Source organism: Pseudophryne corroboree, chromosome 1, assembly GCF_028390025.1.
Source record: "Pseudophryne corroboree isolate aPseCor3 chromosome 1, aPseCor3.hap2, whole genome shotgun sequence".
NCBI classification, from domain to species: Eukaryota; Metazoa; Chordata; class Amphibia; order Anura; family Myobatrachidae; genus Pseudophryne; species Pseudophryne corroboree.
In genome coordinates, this window is record NC_086444.1 from 689,980,814 (window position 1) to 689,998,169 (window position 17,356).

At 47.5% G+C, this 17,356-nt stretch overlaps 1 protein-coding gene across 2 annotated transcripts in view; it reads right to left on the bottom strand.

Moving 5' to 3' along the window:
* Positions 1-17,356, bottom strand: part of CRTC1 (CREB regulated transcription coactivator 1) — a 462,675-nt gene that overhangs the window by 315,044 nt on the left and 130,275 nt on the right. For both annotated transcript variants that reach the window (XM_063914768.1, XM_063914769.1), the window contains exon 2: positions 15,275-15,391. In XM_063914768.1, coding sequence (XP_063770838.1) covers positions 15,275-15,391 — 117 coding nt within the window. The remainder of the gene's footprint in view (positions 1-15,274; positions 15,392-17,356) is intronic.

Sequence of the window (17,356 nt, forward strand, 5' to 3'; positions counted from 1 at the left end):
GGATCAATTGCTGTAACTGAGCAGACAGTTGATCTGCCCATGGCGGGTTAACCGCGGGGACCATAAGCGGTTGTACCGACACAGGAGGTACCACAGGGGGCGTTAATCTAGTTATCAGCATATTCAATAGTGTGGAGAAGGTAGCCCAAGGTGGGTCAGTTTGAACCCCCGTTGCTACAGTCCCACTTGGGGGTAAGAATCCCCCAGAACCTGAACCCTCAAGCTGCTATGTTTTCCTCAAACGTGTCTTCATGGTCACCACCACGCAATGTAGAATCAGCCCCAGCACCATTGCCCTTTGTAGCCGACATATCCGAAAGCTCAATGCAAGGCAACCCAGTACAATATCAGCAGCACAATACCTGACAAGAACCCCCTGTGTAGTGTATCAGCACAAACAGGAAATTCAAGAGGTATATGGTGACTAAAAATCAGAGAAAAATACACACTGGGGTATATGCAATTGCGGTCGAATTCGCGGCAATTTTCGCCGTTTTTTAATTCGACTCAATTCGACAGGTGAATCCCGGAAGGTGGCTTCCGGAATTCACCATATTCAATGAAAAACGGATTCGCCAGAGTCGCGGGCGAAAATCGGCCGATTTGGCGGATTTTGCCGCGATTTTAAAAAACGGTAAAAAAACGTGAAAAACCCGGAAAAAAAATGGCGTGGGGTCCCCCCTCCAAAGCATAACCAGCCTCGGGCTCATCGAGCTGGTCCTGGTTCTAAAAATGCAGGGGAAAAATTGGCCAGGGATCCCCCGTATTTTTAAAACCAGCACCGGGCTCTGCGCCTGGTGCTGGTGCCAAAAATACGGGGGACAAAAAGAGTAGGGGTCCCCCGTATTTTTAACACCAGCATCGGGCTCCACTAGCTGGACAGATAATGCCACAGCCGGGGGTCACTTTTATGCCGTGCCCTGCGGCCGTGGCATTAAATATCCAACTAGTCACCCCTGGCCGGGGTACCCTGGGGGAGTGGGGACCCCTTCAATCAAGGGGTCCCCCCCCCCAGCCACCCAAGGGCCAGGGGTGAAGCCCGAGGCTGTCCCCCCCCCCATCCAATGGGCTGCGGATGGGGGGGCTGATAGCCTTTTGTGATAATAAAAAGATATTGTTTTTTCCAGCAGTACTACAAGTCCCAGCAAGCCTCCCCCGCAAGCTGGTACTTGGAGAACCACAAGTACCAGCATGCGGGAGAAAAACGGGTCCGCTGGTACCTGTAGTACTACTGGGAAAAAAATACCCAAATAAAAACAGGACACACACACCTTGATAGTAAAACTTTATTACACACTACCGACACACACATACTTACCTATGTTGACACGCCGACTGCCACGGTCTCCGACGATCCGAGGGTACCTGTGAAAAAATTATACTCACCTTCCAGCGTCCAGAGATAAATCCACGTCCAGAGAGTAAAATCCACGTACTTGTTTAAAAAAAAAAACACGCAAAAACCCGCTCCATACCGGACTACAAAGGGGTCCAATGTTTTCACATCAGACCCCTTTCTCCCGAATGCCGGGACATCACGTGACTCCTGTCACTGACGTCCCTTCAGCCAATCAGGAAACGCTACTTCCGTGGCGCTCACCTGATTGGCTGTGCGCTGTCTGTACTGTGACAGCACATCGCAAAGCCGCTCCATTACTTTCAATGGTGGGAACTTTGCGGGTAGCGGTGGGGTCACCCGCCGGTCAGCCGCTGACCGGCGGGTGACCTTACCGCTAGCCGCTAAGTTTTCACCATTGAAAGTAATGGAGCGGCTTTGCGATGTGCTGTCACAGTACAGACAGCGCACAGCCAATCAGGTGAGCGCAACGAAGTTGCGCTTCCTGATTGGCTTAGAGACCTTTCTGTGACAGCTGTCACTGACAGGTCTCATTCGTGGAAAGGTGTCCCATGTGTCAGCATGGGACCCCTTTCAGTCCGGCATGGAGCGGGTGTTCGGTTTGTTTTTTTTGCCAAGTACGTGGATTTATCTCTGGACCATGGCTGAGGTGAGTATATTGATCTTTTCTTTTCAGGTATCCGTGGATTCTACATGGAGAAGAGGACCGATGTCGGCGTGTGAACATAGGTAAGTATGTGTGTGTCGACGTATGAAATAAAGTTTTACTGTCGACGGTGTGTGTGTCCTGTTTTTATTTGGGTATTTTTTTCCCAGTAGTACTACAGGTACCAGCGGGCCCGTTTTTCTCCCGCATGCTGGTACTTGTGGTTCTCCAAGTACCAGCTTGCGGGGGAGGCTTGCTGGGACTTGTAGTACTGCTGGAAAAAACAATATCTTTTTATTATCACAAAAGGCTATCAGCCCCCCCATCCGCAGCCCATTGGATGGGGGGGGACAGCCTCGGGCTTCACCCCTGGCCCTTGGGTGGCTGGGGGGGGGGGGACCCCTTGATTGAAGGGGTCCCCACTCCCCCAGGGTACCCCGGCCAGGGGTGACTAGTTGGATATTTAATGCCACGGCCGCAGGGCACGGCATAAAAGTGACCCCCGGCTGTGGCATTATCTGTCCAGCTAGTGGAGCCCGATGCTGGTGTTAAAAATACGGGGGACCCCTACTCTTTTTGTCCCCCGTATTTTTGGCATCAGCACCAGGCGCAGAGCCCGGTGCTGGTTTTAAAAATACGGGGGATCCCCTGTCAATTTTTTCCCCGCATTTTTAGAACCAGGACCAGCTCGAAGAGCCCGAGGCTGGTTATGCTTTGGAGGGGGGACCCCACGCCATTTTTTTTTATGATTTCACCGTTCCAGCATAAAAAAAAAATAAAAAAAATAATATTTTAAAAAATATATAAATAATATTTGTGCCTCCAAAAAAAAAAAAAAAAAAAGTACCTAATCCCTTCTAATATAAATAGATCTGCTATTCCCCCCCAAAAAAACACAAAAAAAATCATGTTTAAATTTTTTTTATTTGTTTTCACCCTCCAAAGTGTGGCGGATTGAAAATGACGAATTTGCTGTCTAAAAGCACTGCTGTCGAATTTCCAAACTTGAATTGAATATGCTTTGGTCGAATTGCAGCACTTGTATCATTGCAGAAAAGTCGAATTTGCAAAAAGTCGAATTTCAAAAAGTCGAATTTTGAAAGTCCGTTTTTTGGTCGGAAAGCACTGAATTGCATAGGCGATTTTTTTTTTTGGTCGAAAATGACCCGAAATTCGACAATTTCGGGAATTCGACCGCAATTGCATATACCCCACTGAGTATATACTGTGAACTACCTATATTAAATGATAAACCCGACGCACTTAGCCCCCTCAGGTTATAGAATATAGGGATAGCAATCTGAGTGAGATACACGGAATGGAGGTCACACAGCAGCTATATGCACACACAGTCACATTGTACAATGCAGAAATTATGACATGCAATAAAACTGCACCGGAGTAGCAATACAGAGTAGTACTATGTATAGATATACACTCAATAGATCTAACAATGCACAGTAAATACTGGATGTATATCACAGGGTACTTGTACTATATAACCCTGCCTAAATAACTAACACTGTCAGCAGACATGTAGAATACTTAAGTGTCCTGTAAAATGCACAGCGCTGACATGCAGGCGGCTTTACAAAGGAGGATTTGCCCAAACAGTCCCAGGATCAGCTCAGCTTGTCCTAATGGCGCCTAAACGCTGATAGGGAGTGAGGGAGAGAGATATGCAGCTCCAGGGCGGGAACATTTACTCTAAATTGCGCACTGGGGGAGGGGCTACAGGTCAAAGCCTTATCCCCCTGCTGGACTTCACCACCGGGCACTGTGGGCTTATATAAACGGTTTATGAGAAAAAAAACGACCTGTGCCCAAGCCCTGGTGGTCTAGTGGGGTCCCTGTACTACCACAGTGTACATGCCAGCACACGCGGCCCGCATCCTACCGGCCGCGCGGGATCGCGATTTACAGTGGGTCCCGCCGGGGGGGCCCACTTCCCTCCTCCCTGAGTGCGGCCACGCGATCCAGGAGAACAGCGGTCGTGTGTGTGACTAACATGGAGAAAAGCGGAGCCTTCGCTTAAAGTACACGGCAACTAGGGCGCGGGAGTATACAGCGCCGCTGGGGGAGGTGATGGAGCTGCAGCAGGAGATGGATGACTGACTGACTGACATCTAACACAGTCAGTGCCTCTGCTGCAGCCCTTGAAGTCTTCATTTATTTCTTAAAAGCTTCTTCTCCGGGCTGCTGGAGCAGCCCCCCTGTTGTATGCCTGCTTACTGCATTGCACCAACTACAAAACTGTGCTCCTGTGCACGGAGGCGGGGTTATAGAGGAGGCGGCGCTATGAATTCTGGGAAGAAGGTCAAAGCTTTGAGCTTGTTGGTGCCTCGGACCAAGATCCTACTCGACAACCCAATGTCATTCCCTGTGAAGCCCAGCGTACCCCGCAGCAGAAATATGATCTTAAGACCCTCAAAACACAGGGATTAAATTGTGACTTTGAGGTGAAGTGGTATTTATGATCATGAATCTGGATTATTTATTAAGAATATGTTTTTTATGACGTACTGTTTTTTATGATGTATTGTGTACTCTTATATATGTGTGTATTACTTCTAGGGAGATTGGGGCATCAAGGTTGTGTCGAGCTCCGGTGGTAGAATGTTTATTATGAAGTTTAGATTCTTCACGTTATTTCCCTATACTGCCTTTTATTATGGGCCACTTATGAATGGGAAACTATAATTCCCAGTATTCTAGTTCACGGAGTATGCACTGATGCAATCACGCCATGGCGCCGATAGGCATCACGCAGTGAAGCATCATTACGAACTACAATTCCGATGATCCTACAGGGTAATGGAGCCAAGTCTGACGCCACCTACGCCGTTACGTGATGACGTATGGCTACGGAGGGCGGGATGAGTGACGCAGGGGCTCCGGCGGATCAGTGACTGGCTTCACTAACGGCCGTAAATGCCCGCTATGGATTACCGGACCCAGCACTGCTCAGTCTGCAACTGGGTGAGCTACTGTTTAGGTGTTTATATGAAGGCATTCACTAACAAACAGTCCGCACACGCTGTTTCCGGTCGGGTACTTCCGGCCGGGAGTGTTTAAAAAGAACAGATAAGGTAATGGTTCTCCATCCTTGAAAAAGACGCCGGGAGTGTTGAAACTAGTTGGAAAGAGTGACCGGGAACATACTGTATATTTCATTTTTACACAGCATCCTGTCTATGGTCGCACCTGGAGCACGAGATAACCTGGGATTTCAGTCTCCCTAGAAATGGTGAATATACCTACTGACCTGGCTTGCTGATGTATTAAGTGTATGTTCCCCATGATATTTAATTCCATTCATTTTTTAAATAAATCAAGTGTTTTACAAATATATGGAAGTATACCTCAATACTTTTTAACCATCAGTCGGGGGTAACGAGGAAAAGAAATCTTGATGTGCATATACACGTGTTGGAAAGAATTTGCTCCATCACACCGATGGCACTATTAATTCCTCCTGTGAAGCATTGGACTCTATGGGGTATATGCAATAGCGGGCGAAATCGCGGCAATTATCGCCGTTTTTTCAATTCGACCAAATTCGCCAGGTGAATTCCGGAAGGTGGCTTCCGGAATTCACCATATGCAATGAAAAACGGATTCGCCAGAGTCGCGGGCAAAAATCGGCCGATTTTGCGGATTTTACCGCGATTTTAAAAAACGGGGAAAAACGGGGAAAAACCCGAAAAAAAAATGGCGTGGGGTCCCCCCTCCAAAGCATAACCAGCCTCGGGCTCATCGAGCTGGTCCTGGTTCTAAAAATGCAGGGGAAAAATCGGGCAGGGATCCCCCGTATTTTTAAAACCAGCACCGGGCTCTGCGCCTGATGCTGGTGCCAAAAATACGGGGGACAAAACGAGTAGGGGTCCCCCGTATTTTTAACACCAGCATCGGGCTCCACTAGCTGGACAGATAATGCCACAGCCGGGGGTCACTTTTATATAGTGCCCTGCGGCCGTGGCATCAAATATCCAACTAGTCACCCCTGGCCGGGGTACCCTGGGGGAGTGGGGACCCCTTCAATCAAGGGGTCCCCCCCCCCCAGCCACCCAAGGGCCAGGGGTGAAGCCCGAGGCTGTCCCCCCCCATCCAATGGGCTGCGGATGGGAGGGCTGATAGCCTTTGTGTTAAAAAAAAAGATATTGTTTTTTCCATTAGTACTACAAGTCCCAGCAAGCCTCCCCCGCAAGCTGGTACTTGGAGAACCACAAGTACCAGCATGCGGGAGAAAAACGGGCCCGCTGGTACCTGTAGTTCTAATGGAAAAAAAATACCCAAATAAAAACAGGACACAGACACCGTCGACAGTAAAACTTTATTACACACTGCCGACACACACATACTTACCTATGTTCACACGCCGACATCGGTCCTCTTCTCCATGTAGAATCCCGGGGTACCTGAAAATAAAAGATCAATTATACTCACCTCAACAGGCTCCAGAGATAAATCCACGGACTTGGCAAAAAAAGAAAACGAACAACCGGACCTGCGGACCGAAAGGGGTCCCATGCTGACACATGGGACCCCTCTCCCCGAATGCCGGGACATCACGTGACTCCTGTCACTGATGTCCCTTCAGCCAATCAGGAAGCGCTACTGCCGTGGCGCTCATCTGATTGGCTGGACGCCGTCTGTACTCTGACAGCGCCTCGCACAGCTCCCTCCATTACTTTCAATGGTGGGAACTTAGCGGCTAGCGGTGGGGTCACCCGCCGGTCACCGCTGACCGGCGGGTGACCTCACCGCTAGCCGCTAAGTTCCCACCATTGAATATAATGGAGGGAGCTGTGCGATGCGCTGTCACAGCGATCAGCCAATCAGGTTAGCGCAACGAAGTTGCGCTTCCTGATTGGCTTAGAGACCTGTCAGTGACAACTGTCACTGACAGATCTTAATCGTGGATAGGTGTCCCATGTGTCAGCATGGGACACCTTTCAGTCCGTTTTTGGTGCGGGTAAATGCGCTTTCTTTTTTTGCCAAGTCCGTGGATTTATCTCTGGAGCCTGTTGAGGTGAGTATAATTGATCTTTTATTTTCAGGTACCCCGGGATTCTACATGGAGAAGAGAACCGATGTCGGCGTGTGAACATAGGTAAGTATGTGTGTGTCGGCAGTGTGTAATAAAGTTTTACTGTCGACGGTGTCTGTGTCCTGTTTTTATTTGGGTATTTTTTTTCCATTAGAACTACAGGTACCAGCGGGCCCGTTTTTCTCCCGCATGCTGGTACTTGTGGTTCTCCAAGTACCAGCTTGCAGGGGAGGCTTGCTGGGACTTGTAGTACTAATGGAAAAAACAATATCTTTTTTTTTGAACACAAAGGCTATCAGCCCCCCCATCCGCAGCCCATTGGATGGGGGGGGACAGCCTCGGGCTTCACCCCTGGCCCTTGGGTGGCTGGGGGGGGGGGGACCCCTTGATTGAAGGGGTCCCCATTCCCCCAGGGTTCCCCGGCCAGGGGTGACTAGTTGGATATTTGATGCCACGGCCGCAGGGCACTGTATAAAAGTGACCCCCGGCTGTGGCATTATCTGTCCAGCTAGTGGAGCCCGATGCTGGTGTTAAAAATACGGGGGACCCCTACTCGTTTTGTCCCCCGTATTTTTGGCACCAGCATCAGGCGCAGAGCCCGGTGCTGGTTTTAAAAATACGGGGGATCCCCTGTCAATTTTTTCCCCGCATTTTTAGAACCAGGACCAGCTCAATGAGCCCGAGGCTGGTTATGCTTTGGAGGGGGGACCCCACGCCATTTTTTCCCCGGATTTTACCGTTCCAGCAATAAAAAAAATAAAAAAATAAAAATATTATTTTAAAAAATATATAAATAATATTTGTGCCTCCCCCCAAAAAAAAAAAAAAACCTAATCCCTTCTAATATAAATAGATCTGCTATTCCTAAAAAAAAAAACACAAAAAAAAACATGTTTAAAAATTTTTTATTTGTTTTCACCCTCCAAAGTGTGGCGGAGTGAAAATCGCGAATTTGCTGTCTAAAAGCACTGCAGGCGAATTTCCAAACTTGAATTGAATATGCTGGAGGCGAATTGCAGCATCTGTACCATTGCAGAAAAGGCGAATTCGGAAAAAGGCGAATTGAGAAAAGGCGAATTTTGACGGGCCGTTTTTTTGCGAAAAATGACTGCACTGCATAGGCGAATTGATTTTTGGAGGCGAAAACGGCCCGGAATTCGCCTATTTTGCCAATTCGCCCGCTATTGCATATACCCCATTATCTATATGTAAGTGATCTATGAAATATTACACTATTGTATATTTCTGTATTTTTTGCATGGTAAAATCTTCCTCTAATCAATCACTTATAAGGGAATTTGGTTGGATGAAAAGCCCTGAGGGACAATGGTAGCTATATTTACATATCATTGAAACAACTTTTTATTTGATGTTTATATTGTATTTGGGTGAATAGTTATGCACACTGAAGTTTTCTGTTATTTTGTCTATTTGTTGTTTGCTTCACAAAAAAAAAAAAAACCATCTTCAAAAGATGTAGGCATGTTCTGTGAAGGAAATTATGCAAATCATCAAACTATCCATTTTAATTCCAAGCTGTGAGGCAACAAAATATGAAAAATGGAAGGGGGGTACACTTTAGCAAGATACTGTAAAAAAATAAATAGATAGATCGATAGATCGATCTATCTATCTAGCGAAAATAGAATAATGGGGGGCGCCAATAGTGCATTAAAAGATGACAATTTATTGACACATCATAAAACACAGGTCTAAAAATGTAAGCGTACCAAAGATGGCGGTATAATCACCGCTGATACATTCGTTTTAAAATCAAAGATACAAGATGGATTCACCACTGCATGTTGCCTTGTTCAGCGTCCATCCATAAGCCACGCCCCTACCGGTTTCGTCACCAGGACTTCATCAGAGGGCTTGCATATTAATAAATAAAATAGATTGTCTGTACTGTCACCCATATATGTGATTTCACACAATTAAAAAAAAAAAAAATAGAATTTTGGTTACCTACCGGTAAATCCTTTTCTCGTAGTAGAGGATGCTGGGGTCCACATTAGTACCATGGGGTATAGACGGGTCCACCAGGAGCCATTGGCACTTTGAGAGTTTGAGAGTGTGGGCTGGTTTCTCCCTCTATGCCCCACCTACCAGACTCAGTCTAGAAACTGTGTCCGAGGAAACTGACATCTTCGAGAAAAGGATTTAACACAGATAGTGGCGAGATTCATACCAGCTCACACATACACGGCACATCAAGCTAACCAGCTTGAAAAACTCAACAACTGCTGAAACATTACTTATCAAGTAACAATGCAGTAGCAGTACATAACTAAACAAAGTTGTACTGAACCAGATAACGGTTGCAGGAAAACGCAGCGCTGCGCGGGCGCCCAGCATCCTCTACGGACTATGAGAAAATAATTTACCGGTATGTAACCAAAATACTATTTTCTCTTACATCCTGGGGTCCACATTAGTACAATGGGGATGTACCAAAGCTCCTAGAACGGGAGGGAGAGTGCAGAGGCTCCTGCAGAACTCATTGACTGAACTTCAGATCATCGGAGGCCAAAGTGTCGAACATGTAAAACTTTGCAGACGTGTTCGACCCAGACCAAGTTGCAGCTCGGCAAAGCCGAGACACCCCGGGGCAGCTGCCCGGGAAGACCCCATCTTACGAGTAGAGTGGGCCAGTTTTTTGGACACGGCAATCCGGTCATAGAATAAGCGTGCTGGATAGTGAACCTAATCCAGCGAGAGATCATCTGCTTAGAAGCAGGACACCCAATTTTCTTGGGATCATATAGGACAAACAGAGAGTCCGACTTTCTGTGAGAAGAAGTTCTCTTCACATATATCTTCAGAGCCCTTACAACATCCAAGGACTTTGATGTGATTGAGGAGTCATTAGCCACTGGCACCACAATAGGTTGGTTGATATGAAATGCAGACACAACCTTCGGAAGAAACTGCTGACGTGTCTGGAGCTCAGCCCTATCTTCGTGGAAGATCAAGTAAGGACTTTTACAGGATAAAGACACCAATTCGGACACGCGTCTAGCAGAAGCTAAGGCCAACAACGTGACCGCCTTGCATGTAAGAAATTTGACCTCAACCTCTTGTAGAGGCTCAAACCAATCCGACTGTAGGAACTGCAGCACCACGCTACGGTCCCAAGGCACCGTAAGCGGTACAAAGGGAGGTTAGATGTGCAGAACTCTCTTCAAAAAAGTCTGAACCTCAGGGAGGGCAGCCAATTGTTTCTGGAAGAAAATGGATAGGGCCGAAATCTGGACCTTCACATATCCCAACCTCAGGCCCATATCCACACCTGCATGCAGGACGAAGAGAAAACGTCTGAGTTGAAACTCCACCGTAGGAAACTTCTTGTGTTCACACTAAGAGACATATCTTTTCCAAATACGTTGGTAATGTTTAGACATTACCCCTTTCCTAGCCTGTATCAGGTTAGGAATGACCTTCTTCGGAATGCCCTTCGGAGCAAGTATCAGGCGTTCAACTTCCATGCCGTCAAACGTAGCCACGGTAAGTCTTGATAGGCAAACGGCCCCAGCTGCAGCAGGTCCTCCTGAAGAGGAAGAGGCCTCTGTTCTTCTTGCAGAAAATTCAGAAGGTCTGCGTACCAAGCCCTTCTTGGCCAGTCTGGAGCAATGAGGATCGCTTGAACCCTTGATCTACTTATGAGCTTTAGGATTCTTGAGATGAGTGGGAGTGGTTGAAACACGTACACTGACTGGAAAACCCACAGGGACACCAGGGCATCCACTGCCACTGCTTGTGGGTCCCTCGACCTGGAACAATAATGCCGAAGCTTCTTATTGAGACGAGAGGCCACCATGTCTATTTGGGGTAATCCCCAAAGGTCTTTTATTTCCTTGAACACCTCCGGATGGAGACCCCACTCCCCCTGGATGGAGATTGTGTCTGCTGAGGAAGTCTGCTTCCCAGTAGTCTACTCCCGGAATGAAGATGACTGACAGCACCAATGCGTGTTTTTCTGTCCAGAGGAGTATTCTTGTCGCGTGTAACATTGCCGCTCTGCTCTTCATTCCGCCCTGTCGGTTTATGTAAGCCACTGTTGTTACGTTGTCCGACTGCACTTGAATGGCCCGATTTCTTAGAAGAGGGGCCGCCTGAAGACCGTTGTAGACGGCTCTTAGTTCCAGGATGTTGATGGGCGGGCCAGCTTCCAGGCTTGACCACCGTCATTGGAAAGTTACTCCTTGAGTGTGCATGTGGAGATGAGATCCCGACCACTTGTCAAGAAGATCCAGTTGGAAGGTCCGAGTGTGGAACCTCCCGTACTGTAGAGCCTCGAAAGAGGCCACCATCTTTCCCAACAGGTGGATGCATTGATGAACCGACACCCGGGCTGGCTTCAGGACAACCCGGACCATAGTTTGTATCACCAACGCCTTTTCCTGCGGAAGAAACACCTTCTGCACTTCTGTGTCTAGGATCATTCCCAGAAAGGACAACCTCTGGGTTGGTTCCAAATGTGACATTGGAAGGTTCAGAATCCAACCATGACTCTTGAGGAGGCGTGTTGTGAGAACAATGGACTGCAGCAGCTTCTCCTTGGACGATTCCTTTATCAGCAGATCATCCAGATATGGAATGATGTTCACCCCTTGTTTGTGGAGGAGAACCATCATCTCTGCCATCACCTTGGTAAACACCCTTGATGCTGTGGAGAGGCCGAATGGCAGGGACGGGAACTGGAAATGACAGTCCAGCTATGCGAAACGGAGATAAGCCTGATGCGGCAGCCATATCAGAATGTGGAGGTATGCATCTTTGATATCCATGGATACCAGGCATTCCCCCTCTTCCAGACCTGACATAACCACCCTGAGAGACTCCATCTTGAACTTCTTTAGAAAGGGGTTCAATGATTTTAGGTTCAGAATGGGCCTGACCGAACCATCCGGTTTCGGTACCGCAAAAAGGTTTGAATAGTAACCTGTGGCATGCGCAGGAGGAGGAACTGGCACAATGACCTGTTACTCCACCAGCTTTTGGACAGCTTCTTGTAGTACAGTGCTGTCTGCCAACAGAGCTGGTAAGCCCGATTTGAAAAAAACGATGAGGAGGGAGACTTGGAAATTCCAGCCTGTATCCCTGGGACACAATATCTATCACCCAGGAATCCTGGTCGGATGATACCCAGACGTGACTGAAGTGTCCGAGTCTCGCTCCCACCGGCCCCACCTCCAGGCCGCGTGGTCCACCGCCATGCAGAGGACTGTGGCGTACCTTAAGCAGGCTTTTGTTCCTGGGAACCTGCAGTGGCAGGTTTCTTGAACTTAACTCGACCTCCCCTAAATAGGTATTGGACGGTCTGGCCTTTCTAGGCTTGTTAGGCCGAAAGGACTGTGTTGCAGATGAAGAGAAGGATTTCTTCGGAGCAGGTGCTACTGAGGGAAGAAACAGAGACTTAACCGCTGTAGCCATGGATATCGACGCGTCTAGAGCTTCCCCAAAGAGAGCCTGACCAGTATAGGGTAGGGACTCCACACTTCTTCTGGATTCCGCATCGGCCGACCACTGACGCAGCCACAGTCCCCGACGAGCTGAAACAGACATGGAAGAGATTCCCGCAGCCATGGAACAAAGGTCTTTCATGGATTCTACCATAAAACCTGCTCAATCATATATGTTGCGTAAAAATAATGCAACATCATCCTTATCCATCGTATCCAAATCCTCAAGTAAGGTAGCCGACCACTTTACTATAGCCTTTGCAATCCATGCACTAGCAATAGTGGGACGTAATATGGCCCCTGAAGCAGTGTACATTGATTTAAGTATGTTAGCAATTTTTCGATCAGCCGGCTCCTTTAAGGCGGTAGATCCTGGAACAGGCAAAACCACCTGGGTTGCAGATTCATTACTTGCAACCCTGTCAGAAATCTGAGAAATCCAAGATTTGTTAGAGGAAAACCACTCAGGCTCCCTTGCTGGTATCTGTGCTAAACCAGTGCTATCCTGATTACATGGAATGGGATCATCCTGGGAGGACAAATCCTCTGCAGCATATGACACAGTGTCCCTGGACATAGCTAAGGGAGAAAACCAAACACTCCCCACACACACACACAGGGGAGGGCAAACAGAGTTTCCCCCTTATCAGCGCTGACTGTGCACCTTAATAGGACACACAGTCGTATTACAGCCTCCCCCCTCCCTTCTACAACCCCCTGGTACCGTTTACCGATAGCCGGAGTTGCTGTGGAGGCTCCCGATTCTCCTTCTCAGCGCTGTGCAGGCAGGAAAATGGCGTCGGAATGCTTCTGGGTCCGCTCTGAGGAGAAGCACCGTCCCATTAATGGCGCCGTCTTCCCGCTCTTCATGGATTATACTAGCCTGAGGAATTAGTGCTAGTTGAGATCCGAGGACCCCGACAGGCTTCTGGACCAGTGTAGGGGGGAAAGCGCTCGCCCAGGGCGCTACTCACAGCGCCGCACCATGTACTGCTGAGCCATCCCAGGAGCGCAGTTAATACTGCGCTCCCTCTCCGCTTGCTGGGGGGGGGGGGGGGCGGTGTCTCACTCGCCACAGTTTCTTCAGCTCTGCAAGGGGGTAGCGGCATGCTGCTGGGGCGAGCGGTCCCCTGTGGTGGAGAACAATCAGACCCCTCTGGAGCTCAGTGCCCAGTCAGCGGAGACAGTGGATCAGACCCCGCAGGGCGGACACCGCACTCCCCCTCAGTACCTTGCTGCAGGGAGGCTGTTGCCAGCAGGCTCCTTGTAAAATAAAAAACTCAGGAGAGCTCCCCTAGCTGTGACCGGCTCCTCCGTGTACATTTTCTAAACGGAGTCTTCTAGGAGGCGCATAGAGGGAGGAGCCAGCCCACACTCTCAAACTCTTAAAGTGCCAATGGCCCCTGGTGGACCCATCTATACCCCATGGTACTAATGTGGACCCCAGCATCCTCTAGGACGTAAGAGAAAAATGTTTATGATTGATTACTTAGGTTGGAGTTCACAGTGTTAACATAAAAACAGAAAGTAAAGAAAAATGGCATTTAAGACTTCACAGACCGATATTATATGGAAAATGTGCAACCCAGGAAAAATCTTGGACTTTAACTGCACTTTTTAATTTAGAGAGATGACAAATGACAGATTGTTCAAGACTGTACTTTCATGTGACCAAGGAGGTTCTGCAGATCTTAATTAAGACTGCAAAAATGGAGACAAAATAGAATTCTAAGAAAGTAATGATAAAGTTATAGGCTACAGAACACTATCCAAGTGTATAAAGGATAGATCAAGTATGTTGGGCCAATAATGACGAAATAGTGGGATGAGGCCGGCTCATACCACCCAGACACCGCCTAGACAAGCCCATCACACAAAACTCAGCACCAGAGCAAGACGGAGACTTGTGAAGGAAGCCTCAGAGATGTATCACTCTGAAGGAGACTGGAGTGAATGTGTACCATTCACCCATATTAAGAGCTCGGCATACAAATTGCCTGTATGAGTGTGGAGCTAGAGAAGCCATTACTGAAGAAAAAAAAAATGTTTGGAGCTTGCTAGAAAACAGAGTTACCCAGCTAACATGTTGGTTAAGGTTTTGTGAAAACTAAAGCTCGGGAGGAAAAATCACCTTTCAACAGCACAATGACCAAAGCACTTCAAGGCCAGAGTACCAAAGGAGTGTTTAAACAAAAAGGTGAAAGCTCTAGAAAGCTAAGTCTCATTCGACAAGCTTTGTCTGAACAACCTAGAGAAAATCTGATATTTTGGTCAAAAATCAATTATTGAATTTTGCTATTTGGTCATAAATCAAACTTACTCCCAACAGACAAAGCTGTGATTGCATCAAAAGCTGATTCTGTGAGGGTTGAATACTTATGAAAGCAGTATTATGTATTTATTTTTAACAAATACAGTCTGGAACAACCTGTATATGTCATATGGAATACGAATTTGTTGACTTTTGAAAGCGCGTGTGTGTGTGTGTGTGTGTGTGTGTGTGTGTGTGTGTGTGTGTGTGTGTGTGTGTGTGTGTGTGTGTGTGTGTGTGTGTGTGTGTGTGTGTGTGTAATTCCATTCTAATTATGTAAGTTTAAGGAACCAATACTTGAGTAGTTACAAGTAAAAGGCATAAAGGATTGAGTGTGCCATAAAAATAAATAAAAAATGCTTTATTTATAAGCAGCGAAACTAAAATATACAGTTTATATATAGGTTTTTTTATGGACAGACAGACACACAGGTGTGATACTCACCTGAAAAGGCAGATCAATAACACTGTTCCCAATCTGATTCACGTTTGGCAGAGACCCTCCATAGTACTGCCCCCGACTCTGTCCCAACTGCAAATATTGGGTCTTCTGTAGCTGTAACTAAAAGTGACATAAATCACCTGACATGTAGCGAGCCTTTAAAAAACAATTCTACATTTGACGGACCCAAAAAGAAATAAATTTTGATTACTAAATTGATCCCTAACATTGGTAAACATGGTGAAATCCAAATGTAATAATAGTTAAATATCCCAGTTCATTCATTAGGGAAAAATGGTCTTTATGCAACAATGCTATAGTAGGGGGTAAAGCAAAGTGCTGCATATCACATTTTGGCGCCCTTTGGCAGAAAGTGAATTGGTGCTCCCCCTCCCATATTTCAATGAGTGACAGTGCAGTACAGAGGCGCGCAGCAAAAATTTAGGGCCTTGTCTTCATGGGGAAGGGGACGTGGCTACATAATAGTACCAACTCACATTAGACCATTCAGTAGTGCCGCTTATACACATTGCGCCAGGTAGGGCCCCTTATACAGAATGAGCCAGGTAGAGAACATATTCACATTGTGCCAGGTAAAGCCGCTTACACACATTGCAGCAGGTAGACCACGTTATACACATTGCACCAGGTAAAAAAATAAGAATTTACTTACCGATAATTCTATTTCTCGTAGTCCGTAGTGGATGCTGGGGACTCCGTCAGGACCATGGGGATTAGCGGCTCCGCAGGAGACAGGGCACAAAAGTAAAAGCTTTAGGATCAGGTGGTGTGCACTGGCTCCTCCCCCCATGACCCTCCTCCATACCTCAGTTAGGATACTGTGCCCGGACGAGCGTACACAATAAGGAAGGATTTTGAATCCCGGGTAAGACTCATACCAGCCACACCAATCACACTGTACAACCTGTGATCTGAACCCAGTTAACAGCATGATAACAGCGGAGCCTCTGAAAAGATGGCTCACAACAATAATAACCCGATTTTTGTAACAATAACTATGTACAAGTATTGCAGACAATCCGCACTTGGGATGGGCGCCCAGCATCCACTACGGACTACGAGAAATAGAATTATCGGTAAGTAAATTCTTATTTTCTCTGACGTCCTAAGTGGATGCTGGGGACACCGTCAGGACCATGGGGATTATACCAAAGCTCCCAAACGGGCGGGAGAGTGCGGATGACTCTGCAGCACCGAATGAGAGAACTCCAGGTCCTCCTCAGTCAGGGTGTGCCCCTGACCAAGTATCAGCTCGGCAAAGTTGTAAAGCCGAGACCCCTCGGGCAGCCGCCCAAGATGAGCCCACCTTCCTTGTGGAATGGGCATTTACATATTTTGGCTGTGGCAGGCCTGCCACAGAATGTGCAAGCTGAATTGTACTACACATCCAACTAGCAATCGTCTGCTTAGAAGCAAGAGCACCCAGTTTGTTGGGTGCATACAGGATAACAGCAAGTCAGTTTTCCTGACTCCAGCCGTCCTGGAAACTATATTTTCAGGGCCCTGACAACATCTAGCAACTTGGAGTCCTCCAAGTCCCTAGTAGCCGCAGGTACCACAATAAGCTGGTTCGGGTGAAACACTGACACCACCTTAGGGAGAAACTGGGGAAGAGTCCGCAGCTCTGCCCTGTCCGAATGGACAATCAGATATGGGCTTTTTTGAGACAAACGCCGCCAATTCTGACACTCGCCTGGCCGAGGCCAGGGCCAACAGCATGGTCACTTTCCCTGTGAGATATTTCAGATCCACAGATTTGAGCGGTTTAAACCAATGTGATTTTAGGAATCCCAGAACTACGTTGAGATCCCACAGTGCCACTGGAGGCACAAAAGGGGGTTGTATATGCAGTACTCCCTTGACAAACTTCTGGACTTCAGGAACTGAAGCCAATTCTTTCTGGAAGAAAATCGACAGGGCCGAAATTTGAACCTTAATGGACCCCAATTTGAGGCCCATAGACACTCCTGTTTGCAGGAAATGCAGGAAACGACCGAGTTGAAATTTCTTCATGGGGCCTTCCTGGCCTCACACCACGCAACATATTTTCGCCACATGTGGTGA